The 12,469-nt window shown below is 35.5% G+C and overlaps 1 protein-coding gene across 3 annotated transcripts in view; it reads right to left on the bottom strand.

Annotated features, from left to right (window-relative positions):
• Window positions 1-12,469, bottom strand: part of PRDM5 (PR/SET domain 5) — a 179,784-nt gene that overhangs the window by 37,920 nt on the left and 129,395 nt on the right. The window contains exon 15 of one of the 3 annotated variants that reach the window (XM_072625268.1): window positions 10,175-11,609. The exons of the other annotated variants lie outside the window; for them this stretch is intronic. Within the exon in view, the coding sequence (XP_072481369.1) occupies window positions 11,490-11,609 (120 nt within the window). The 3' untranslated portion in view covers window positions 10,175-11,489. Of the gene's footprint in view, window positions 1-10,174; window positions 11,610-12,469 lie in introns of those variants that run through there. 3 annotated transcript variants of the gene reach the window in all.

Raw genomic sequence — 12,469 nt, 5'->3', positions numbered from 1 at the left:
ATTTATTCTAATTATTTTTTGTCAGTCATTAAAAAAAAAAATTAAGCAAATAGTGCCAGGAACTATGCTGGGTTCTATCAATACAAAGAAAGGTAAAAGTCCCCCTCACCTTGAGGAGGTCACAGTCTAATGGGAAGAAAATATGCAAGGAACATGCATAAACAAGGTATAGACAAGATTGACTGGAAATAATCACAAGAAGGAAGACTCTAGAATTCATAGGGATTGGGAGAGGGTTCATATAGAAGGAACGTTGTTAGCTGAATTTGAGGGAAGTCAGAGAAGTCAAGAGGCAGAGATAAGGAGGGAGAGTATCCCAGGTATGTTATCGTTGGTGTTGAGTTGTTTCTCAGTCATGTCTGCCTTTTCATAACCCCATTTCAGATTTTATTGGCAAAGACACTGGAGTGGTTTCCCATTTTCTTCTCCAGATAACTTTATATACGAAGAACCTGAGCTAACAGGATTAAGTGACTTATTCAGTGTCACCCAGCTAGCAAGTGTCTAAGGTAAGGTCTTGCTAGCACTCTGTCCACTGCAGGCAGAGTGGACAGCATCTGCTGTTCCCTTCCCAGTAGAATGTTAGTTTCTTGAAGGTAGAGGTAGAGACTGTTTTATTTTTATCTTTGTAGCCTCAGCATCTAGCATAGTGTCTGGCACATAGTAGATTCCTAATAAATACTTTGAATTTAATTGAAATGAACATGAGAAAGGCAGGTAGATAGGTAGCAAGTATTTATTAAGCACTGATTATTTGTCAGGCACTGTGCTAAGTTCTAGGAAGACACATACAAGCAAAAACAAAGAGAGCCTCCTTCAGGGTTTTACATACTAATACAATGGCATGGATGTAATCATAGAAAGCCAAATTCAATCTAATTCATGATATTTAAGTTTTGAATTTAACAAGGAATTGAATTAACAACAGTTTTTCCTTCTGAAATAGTATACTTGGTGGCACAGCAAAATACTGCTTTTTCTGTGAGTAAAATTGGAAAGAAAGTTTATAATAAATTCCTCAGGAGAAAGATATTCTATAAATACAAACACCAGCAAAGCAGAATCTAGTTCCAAAGGAAGAGCATTGCCATTGACTTATGTGACTTGGAAAATCATAAAAGCTTAGCAGAGAGAGTGTAATGTGTTTGCTTAGTTCATTCATGGTGACAGCCAAGTTCATGTTAGCAGTTGTAAAAAAAAAAATGCAGGGAGGGGAAAAAAAGAAGGCAAGGATTTCCATCCTATGAATTATGGGAATATGCTCCAAATGGTGGGAAGATGACAGCACTGACCAGTTTTGTTTCAAACCTCAAAAGTATTCCAAGTCTCATTAAGTCAACAAGCCAGGCATTGTACTAAGCAGAGGGCATATAAAGAAAGTTTAAAAGCTAACCTCTGCCCTCAAGAAGCTCACAATCCAAAGGAGGAGAAGACGTGTTATGTACAAATATTAGTCATGTACAAATATTAATTGGAGCGAATCTCAGAGGGAAGGCATGTTAGAAGGAGCACTCTTTGAGTCTCCTTTTTTTCTCTTTGTATCCCGCCATGCTGAGTGCAGTGCTTGGTACAAAGTAGGCTGTCAATAAATACCTTTTTCATTCATTCATTCATCCATTCATTCACTCAATCATTCACACTTTTCTTTCCTTTTACTACAATGTTCTCCTGATTCTGCTCATTTCATTTTGCATAGATTAATACGTTCTCCCAGGTTTTGTGAAACCATTCTACTCATACAAAAGTATTCCGTCACAATCATATACCATAGCTTGCTCAGTCATTCCTCAGTTGATGGGCGTCTGATTCTTTGCTGTCCCATGGGAGGGAAAGAGAATTTAAAGCTCAAAATTTTAGAATATAATTATTTTTAAAAAATCACATGTATTTGGGAAACAGAAATAAATATTTAATCGTATATGTGAACTGATAAATAATGCAATAAGTTAGTAAAATATTAAAATCAATTAAAATCAATGACTACAACTACAGTGTGAACAGCTCTGAGGCGTCCCACCTCCCACCTGTCAGACTGGTTAACAATTGAGAACAAATAAGTGAAAGGGAAGAATAATCAAGTGAAAAGGAAAGCTGGCCATTATAATGATTAAAGCTTTGACGAAGAGAACAGTTGGGAAAATATACCTCCATCCTCCATTCCAAAGGTCAGAGACTTGTGCAGAAAGTGCAGAGTCTGTGAAATATTTTTGATGTGCTGATGATTTAGCTAAATTGCTTTTTTCCCCTTTTAAAAAATCCTTGCTACAAAAAAGGGCTCCCTAGGGAAGAAAGTACAGGAGGTATATTTGTGAAAATCAATGTTTTTTAAACAGAAATAGTACCAATAATTTTAAATTTGAAAAAAAAATGGGGAAAGATTACTTTGGAAAGGTTTTGTTTTTTCTTTATATTTATTATATTAGTATGACCTAGCCATGAACACCGAGTGTGATAGGTATGGACTAAGTATGCACCAAGGAACTTTGTGCTAGAGATAAAACAATGTCAAAAGCAGTAAAGGAACATTCTGAAAGGTATCTCAGAAAGGTGAAAGTAGAAGAGAAATGGAGCAAAAAACTTGAAGGACATTAATTTAAAATTTTTAAAAAATGAGTAATCCGTGGAACATCATATGCCTGCTTTCTTAGCATTATGAAATCTTTTAGTGAATGAGTCACATGTGTATCAATAGTGAATTTTATGGAAATATTAAGAAATCAAAAGCAAATAAATACTTCTTAACAAGCAGACCACATCCATAGTCGCATAGCCACCTCAAAGGTATAGGGAAGACAAGCTTCTATTCTGTTTATTGCCCATTGATTATAAACCATAAGAGTCAATAGAGTAGAGATTGAGGTGTCTATAAATTAAAAATGATGATGATGATGATGATGATGATGATGATGATGATGATGATGACAATGAGGATGATAGCGATGTTGACATAGTTCTTTAAGGTTGTGAGAATACTTCACATACATGGTTTCGCTCTTATCTTCACAACAATGATGTAAGGTAAGTGTTTTTATCAACCCCATTTTAGAGATAAAGAAACTCAGAGGGGCCAAATGACCTGCTTGTTTTATGGAGCTATTAAGAATCAGAAGGAGAGTTGGAGTTGAAGTCCTCCTCACTCCACACCCAGAATTCTTTCCACTTTGGCATGTTTTTTCTGATCTTATTTAGCTCTCCTTTAGATGTCTGAATAGTCACATTTATAATGAAGCATGTAGCTCCAGTAAATTAATTCCCCTGGTGTGATCTCAGGGAAGTCTTCCTACTGGACTTCTAAAAGACCTCCCCAAAAAGAAAAATGTCTTTAGACCACAGTCGATACCACTTCCAAGCCCTGAGAGGGGGAAGAAGGGGAAGGAAGTGTCCAGTGAAAAGTTCCCTGTTTCAGCTGGAAATACAAACATTTTCCTTGGACCAAGCAAAATGTCTTTATGATTCAGGAAGTAGTTTAAAAATCAAGGAATGTATCCTTCAAAGAACATGCTTAGTTAAGTGTCAAAGAGACATACAAATTGCTTGACTCCATGTATTTCAGAATGTGTCTGGCAGAACACAAAACTTTGAATTGAGATGTTTTCACATACTTCCTATCCTTGGAAAATATCAAGAACTCAGAAATGTGCTGTTGTTCAGGGTTATGAAGGCACATTCTTCCCTTCATTCAAAAGATGCATTCATTCTGTTCACCAGTAAATGCCCACTCTCTTCACTGGAAGATTAACTTATGGAAGACAAGTCTTAGACTCACAGAACAAGATATTTGGAGCTGGAAGGGACCTTGTTGTTCAGTCATACCCAAATGTTCATGACCCCAGTAGGGATTTTCTAAACAAAGATATGGGAGTGATTGGTCATTTCCTTCTCCAAATCATTTTACTGATGAGGAAACTGAGGCAGCAAATAGGGTCAGATTTGAACTCAGGTCCTCTTTACTGTAGACTCAGCACTCTTTCCACTGTGTCTGTCACCTAGCTTCCCAGAAGGGACATTGGAAGACAATTAACCAAACTCCTTCATTTTATAAATGAGGAAATAGAGGTTCAAAGAGGTTATAAATATTTTGACCATGGAAGAGATGCATTATTTGAAACTTAGTCTTTCAGACTTCAAGACCAGCATTCTATCTACTAAAATAACCCTACTTTTCCATGTAATTACTGCTATTTTCAAATTATTTGCTTCAATACTTCAAAATCTTCAAAAATTTTCTTGGTATTAGAACTCCTTATATTGATGCAGATCTCAATCCCTATATGCCTTGATCAATATTGTTCAAGAAATTCTATGACTCCCTCTCAGAGCTCAATGAGGTTAAGCCTTGACTGACAGTCTATTTGTCATCCAGAATAACCTTCTAGAAGCCTTTTAGTTAGATAGGATCTGTCAGAGTTTTCACTAGACTGGCCCATAAAGGTCTCATCTAAACCAATGGGGAGGCAATAAAACAGGTCTTCTCTAAGTGCCTGATATCAATTGTTGCTCATTCCATGCAAATAAGCAAAGCAACGATTCGAAGTCAAAAGTAGATAATACACTGCTACTGTAAAATTGTTTTTTTTCCTCTAAAGCAGTAAAAACTTAAAAAACATGAGTCAGTAGAAAGTGGGATGAACTTGGAGTCAGGAAGTCCTGGGTTCATGTTATGCCAAGCTTTGATGAAAACAAGTTTTCTAATCCCTCCGAGTCTCTGAAGAGTCACTAAAAATATAACTTAAAGACAATCTATGTCACTATTGTCTCCGACCTCCTCCAAGCCTCAGAAAACATCTCACCTTCTACCCAAAAATTTTCAGGATCCCCTTAATACTAGTGCTTTCTTTTTGTTGGTTATTTTCAATTTATCTTTTATATAACTTGTTTGGATGTAGTTGTTTCCATATTGTCTCTTCCATTGGAATCAGTTCCTCAAATACAGGAGTCATTTTTTGCCTTTCTTCACTTAGCACAGTGCCTGGCACATAGTGAGAGACTGACACATTTTTATCGACATATTTGTCTTATCCCACTCCACAACATCACAGGTGTCCAGTATATGGACCCATTTATCAAAAGCCACTAATCTCTAAATCTTTGTCTCTACAAGGTACATAGGATATAAGTAGTAGAAAGATTTATCTGTCAATAAGCAGACTGATCTACTATGTGGTGATGGGATTTTCCCAATTTTCTCCCCTCTTCCCCCACCTCAGCTCAGTTAGTGCAGCTGTTTCTCTGTCCTTGAATGAAGGACAGATCTAAATTCCCAAAAGAAATCTTTCCATCCTCTAGCCTGGAATAAAAAAACATTCATTGGTCATTTCAAGACACAAAAGGGTGGTTGGGTAATCCTGGGTCCCAGGGTTTCAAAACCCACTGTAGCACGAACAGAAAAAAAGGAAAAAATACTTTTGCATGCAACCACCACAGCACTGGCAAAAGCAGTTAAGGGGACAGATGTGTGGGAACTCATTCATGTCTTGCCAATACGGAAATATAAACAGCATTCAATATTTAAAATATTCAAAATTCAGTCATCGAGTCATATATTACTTGGCAATAAATTGTCCTGCCTGCTGAAGACCATATTCTGGGTGGAATGATATTTTTTGGCAAGATATGGTTGGCTGCTTCTACTCCTAAGAACACATGTTAATTCCATCCCTCTCTGCCCTGGCCACCTGCATAAAAGAAGCCAAGTCAATGCAACTGACATTGCAAACTAGTAAAGTATGACCCGTCCAAACCTGCAATTTTCCTTTTATTTACCTAAAATGAACACAGGCATTCCAAATTAATGGCACATGAGTCTTCTAGCTACTCGCCAAAAAGCCAATGTGTACAGTGACTCTCAAGGGAATCTGGGAAGAGTGAAAAATGTAGCTCATAGATCACTTAGTTTATACGTGGGATTTGAACTGATAAGAAGTTGAGAAAGATTTTGGTGACTCTAGGAGACTTGGGAACTAAGCACTGACTCAACCCCCAACTCATCTGGAGATTCTGCATAATTCTGACTTTTATCCTTACTATGAGATGTGATACCTTGGAAATGTCTTTTAGATTGTGTACTTCAGTTTTCTTCTACATCAAATGAGTTTGTATTAGATGGCTTTGAAGGTTTTGTTCACCTCTGAGTACATAATTCTATAAGCTGGACAAGGTTTGGAGTGGTTCTGCCAGGATATCCGTAGCCTCAATGTAATGTCAGGCAACAAAACATTCATAATCACAAAGGAAATAATAAAAAGACAAAAGAAGGGATGAAAGAGGAATAAAAGTGCAACTACTCCCCTGTCATCTTGATGCCATTCTATGCCACTCCAGCCTCAGCATCTGTCCTGGAACTTCAGCTTCTGCACTGAGTTCCATCAGCTCATAACTGGTGAGAGTTCTTATATCTAATCCAAGCATGGAGCTACAAAACTGCCCTCTGTTCATCTTTGCACTGAGTCTCTGCTCTTTCTTCTCTCCTCATCCTACTTCTGGCTTCCAGCTCTAGGGAGAATAACCAAATAAATGATCATTCCCAGAAAGGGCATGATAGTCAATTTTCCTATAATTTCAGTCATCTGCTCTGTCATGCCCAAAATCAAATCCTTTCTGATCAATGTTCCTCTATGTGCACTGGCTTCCCTCTTCAGAATCTATGTTCCTTGAAGGCAGGGCCTCTGTTATGGAATCGTGGAATCATAAGCAATTAATATATTTTAAATTAATTTTTGTCTTTATTTCCATAACAAATGTTTTATGGTTATATTCATGAAATTCCTGTATATGTCTTACTAGATGGACTGCTAGGTATTTTGAATGCTATTTTTCTCTCTCTTCCTACTTGTTACTGTTTTTCATATGTAGAAGTCTGATTAATTCTGTGAGTTCATTTTATATCCTGCACTTTGACTTTTTTTTTTTAGTTTCAATTAGTGTTTTAGGTGAATCTCTAAGGGTTCTCTAAGTAAACCATCATATATTGGCAAAAAGTGATTATATTATTTCCTCTTTCTTTATATTTATGCCTTTAATTTTTGGTGTTTTTAATGTCTTATTGTTATAGCTAGCATTTCTAGGATAGTATCAAATAATAGTGGTGAAAGCAAAGATCAATATTTTCCCTTGATCTTAGTGAAGAGGCTTCTAGTACTTGTACGATGCAGATAACGTTCGCTTTAGTTTTTACATAGACCTTCTTTACTACAATAAGAAATTGTCTAGTTATCTCTTTTAAAAAAATTAAGTGTGTTTATATGAAGATAAAATCATAGTTTGTGTTTTTATTAATATGACCTATTTGTTATTAATATTATCTTTCCTAGTAGTAAACCAACTAGTCTTTCCTGGTATAATTTCAATTTTGTCCTCATGCATAATATTTTAAATAAGCTGTTGCAATCTTTGTTACCATTTTATTTACTGTTTTAATTAATGCTGTTTAGTTATATTGATCTGTACTTTCCTTGGTGTTATTCACACACACACACACACACACACTCTCTCTCTCTCTCTCTCTCTCTCTCTCTCTCTCTCTCTCTCTCTCTCTCCTTATATTGCTTTATGGTGGTAAAGGACTGGTTCAATATTTCTGCTCCTCTACATTTATTATTGAGGTTTCTAATACCCTAGAACAGTCAAGTTTTGTAAAACTCCTATCCACAGCTAAGAAGTATGTATAAAGCTTTCAATTCCAGTTCCATAATGGATAGAGAATTGTCACATCCAACTTTTCAAAAACCTTATTCAGGATCTCAGATTCTTTCTTGCTTACCTTCTGTTCCATTTGTCTGAGTCTGAAAGGGAGATATGAGATTGACAACTGTTACAGTTTCCATCTCTTTTTCTCTCTGCAGTATGATTTATTTTTTAAAAATTACTTAGACTTGTGTCATTCAGTACTTATGTAATAATTATTAATATAATCTCTTTATTCATGATGCTTTTAAGTAGAATTTTGTTTCTGTGGTTCTTTCTTTTGATCATTTCACTTTTCAAAATTAACTCTTCTGAGACCATAATAGCTAGTTCTGTTTTAAAAAAACAACAAAACAAATAAACACCTTAGTTTCAATTCATTCCAGTTTGACCCTTAATTTTAACTCCTTGTGAACCTTTATGCTTCATGGATTTTCCTATTGTTGTTGTTTTTAAAGTTTCATTCTTCTATCTAAACCATTCTGGTATTCTCCTCTGTTTGATAGGTAACATTTTCACATTAACATAATTTTGGGGATTATTAATCATCTGTTTCAGTTCATAATATTACTCTTTATGTTTTTCTCTATATTCTCCAACATCTCTCCTTTAACAAAAAAAATGATGAAAAGGAAGAAATATGATCAACAGGAGGAATCTATGAATTTGCCTATTAACACTCTTCCGTTTTTTGTCCCTTCAAATATCTCAGTCCAGTATCATCGGTCCTTAAGTTTGCTTTCTCTCTTTTTAATCTCCCCTTCATGAAAAACCTTCTGAACCTGAAGCTTCTTTTGCTTGATACTATTCTCTCCCTAACTTATTAAACTCTCATTTTACCTCTCTCTTTCTCTTATTCTTCCATGGTGAGGTTTCTGCACCAATTTGTGTGTGTGTGTGTGTGTGTGTGAGAGAGAGAGAGAGAGAGAGAGAGAGAGACAGACAGACAGACAGACAGACAGACAGAGACAGACAGACAGACAGACAGAGACAGTGTTTCCTATGCAAGAGTGAAGTTTATGTGATATTTACTCACCCCACCACCTTCTCCATGTTTTCATGCCCTTCTTCTCACTTACATTGTTGGTGGATGTGTAAATTGATACAGCCATTCTGGAAAGTAATTTTTGAATTTTGCAAAAAAAAAATGGTACTAAAATGCCTATAAAATGGATAGATAGATAATAAATAGATTAATTAATAACTGGAATTCCCCTTTGATCTAAATATTCCACTGCTACATATATACTCCAAGGAGGTCAATGACAAAAATAAAGACTGGATATACACCAAAATATTCCTAGGAACATTTTTTTGCTTAACAAAGGTAATGAAATAAAGTAGACTGAGAATTGGCTTTAAAAAAATCGTGGCACATGAATATAATGGAGTAACCCTGTGCTGTAAGAAGAGGCAGTTAAGTGGCACAGTAGAGCACTGGTATTGAAGTCAGGAAGACTCATCTTCTGAAGTTCAAATCCAAATACTTACTAGTTTTGTGACCCTGGGGCAAGTCAATTAAACCTGTTTGCCTCAGTTCTTGATCTGTCAAAATAGCAGAGAAAGAAATGGCATACTACTTCAGTATTTTTACCAAGAAAACCCCAACTGTGGTCCCAAAGAATCAGACATGACTGAAACAATTGAGGGACAAATTCCTTAAGAACTGATGAACATGATGGATGAAAAGACGTGGGAAAATTGATGCAAGTAAAGTAAGTGAAATCGGGAGAATATATACAACGACTATAACAAAGGACAGAGAAGATAACATTGTGGAATAGAATTTTTTCTCCAAAAAACATATGCTCTTCAAGAAGCAATAAGAAAATATAAGTGAATTAAGAGGTGGGGGTACAAAATCTCAAATGAAGAACAAATTCTGTGGATGGACAGGTCAATCAATATACATCTATAAAGCACCTACTATGTGCTAGTCACTCCTGAGATATAAAGAAAGAGACAAAGATAAAACAATCCTGACCCTCAAGGGGTTTATATTGTAATATTCAAAAACACATAGATGCAATTATGTGATCTCCAATGTCCTTTTTAAAATTTTAAAACCCTGTAAGCCTAGATAAGAAACCCTTTTTATCTGAAATGAATTGCTTCTATTTTGGTTCATTTACGTAAAACATCAGAGAGGGGGAAATTAGATGACCTTACCTTTAAAACTACGGATTAACACATCTAAGAATGCCTTGACAGCACCACTTCTCCAACAATTTCTAAGGATATGTTGAATGGTCCCCTATGCATTTGATTTTTGTTTTAAAAGGAAGGAAAACTATCATTACAAGAAACACATTTTTCCCATATTTGAAATATCACCCCACATATGTTGAAGCTGCGGAATGGCACACATTTCCAAATTTATGTTTAGTCACATTTCCCAAATACTCAGATTAAGAGAATAGAATGGGGAAGGGGGAAGATACATGTGGTTTTTACGATGTTTGTAGAAGATGCTATAAATGAACACATTAGATATTTATAAACTGACGTTTTATTCATTTTTCACTACTAGCACCAATAAAGTTTGTCATGTTAAAAATATTTTCTGTCAACTCATTATGGAGAGGCAGTGCTGTGTGATGGAATGGAATTGCTCTTGAAGACTTTACTTTCATCCCTGCCTCTAATAGTTATGAGCTGTATGAGCCTGGTTCCATAGCTGTGCCTCACTTACCCTCAGTACATGCTTTCAGAAAATAGGGGGAGTCATGCCATGGAGGTGTTGTGAGGATTAGGCAACATAATGAATACATATAAAGGTGATTTCCATCTACTCTCTATGGATCTTGAATGTATGTGGCTATTAATATTCATACTTTCTTCCTCATTAACTCAGAATCTACTGAAGGGAAGGAGAAATATTTGTACCTTTTTTTTTTTTTTTTGGTATCCTCAGCACATAGCACCATGCCTGGCACATAATAAGTCTTTAATAAGTGTTTCTTGACTGACAATGCAAAATGTTTTGGAAAATGTAATGTGCTATAAAAATATTAGATTTTGTTATTGTATCAAATCCTATTTACAAAATTTTTAACATCAGCAAAAGAATGTAGATATGATTCATATTGGATTTTAAATATCATGCAGAAAGACATCAGAAACATCAAAACAAAACAAAAAAACACTAAGGGTGGAGAAGAAATTTAGCTTTTAGATCAATAAACTTTAGCCCATGTTCCATATAAAGTAGATGCTATTAAACCTCAGGACCTAACATGAAGCATCAGAATCTGATTGCCTCAGTGAGAGACTTTTATCTCCCATATTGCTACTAGAAAAGAAATTCACTGCCTTAATGATTTTGATTTTCACAAAACCACAGGTCTTATTTTAATGACATCTTTTTCCCTTTCTATTTCCGTGGATGACTTCCTGCAGGCTCATTCTTTCTAGGATAGTAATAACTCCTACTAACATAATACTTTAAGCTTTACAAAGAAGGTGATTTTTCAGAATACTCCATGTGGCAGGCAGCACAAACTTTATAGTACGTATTTTAGAGATGAACAAACTGAGGGTCAGAGAATATTGGATTTGCCCTGGGCTGCACAAGTACAACAAAAGTGAGATTCAGAAGTCTCTCCTGAATTCAAGTCCAACATTCCATCCAATATATCCCATTATCTTTTGTAAAACACAAAGCAGAAATGTTGACTTTGGGAATACCACCTCTCAGTAACATATAGCTCTGATGACTGTACTTAAGGAATTGATCATAAAGTCCAAAAGGTTTGTGATGTGCAGTGATGTTGTGGCTCTCTGTATCTATCTGTAAGTCTGATCTCTTAAAGATGATGTATCCGTTGTCTTGGGTAGCAATGAACTGATTCTGTGCTTCCATCTTGAACCCTTCTGTTTCTCTGAACAAATCCATATGCTGTCAGTTTCTTTGTCAACAAGGAAACCTGCAGTTGAAGGAATTTGTGTAGAGGGTCCCTCAATGAAGGGTCGTTTGGTTCTATTCTTAGAAATTAGCCACTTTTAGGTAAGTAATTTAGTGAGGGTGGCATTGGGAGTTTGTGGAAAGTTTCCTTGAGAAGTCTCATATAAGGTATCAATTCAAATTTATAATAAAAGCCATTCCCCAATTGATAAATTGTCAAAGGCTATGAAAACTAGTCCTTACAAAAAGACATCCAAGCTGCCCAGAGTCGTTTGTCTAATGCTTCCAATTACTAACAATTAGAGAATTGTAAAATAAAGTAACTGTCATTTCATAGCCCTCAGATAAACAAAGCTGACAAAAGGAGAAAATGACAAATGTTATGGGAGGGTAATATTTTTAAAGGCATATCAATATACAATTGATGGAGCTGTGAATTGTTGCCACCATTCTGGGAAGTAATTTGGAATTATGCCCCCTAAATCACTAAACAGTCCACCTTTGACCCAGTAATAACTCTAATAGTTTCATATACCAAAGAGAACCCAAATGTACAAAAATATTTATGGTAGCTTTTTTTAAATAGTGGCAAGAATTGGAAACTACATGCTATCATACAGAGAATAACTGTACAAATTATGGTATATGAATTTAATGGAATACTATTGTGGGATATTAATATTATGGAATACTATTTTAGTAATGAGAAATGATGAATTGTAGGATTTCAAAGAAGCCTGGTAAGACTTGTATGAACTAATGCACAGTGAGAGCCAGCAGAACAATTTTTACCAATAAGAGTCAACACTTTTAATTCAACTTTAAAATACTTAAGAATCCTGATCAATTCATTGACCTACAATGATTCCAAAGGACTGATAC

This window comes from Notamacropus eugenii, chromosome 7 (genome assembly GCF_028372415.1).
Source record: "Notamacropus eugenii isolate mMacEug1 chromosome 7, mMacEug1.pri_v2, whole genome shotgun sequence".
Taxonomy (NCBI): Eukaryota; Metazoa; Chordata; class Mammalia; order Diprotodontia; family Macropodidae; genus Notamacropus; species Notamacropus eugenii.
This window is presented reverse-complemented; position numbering and strand designations above follow the sequence as displayed.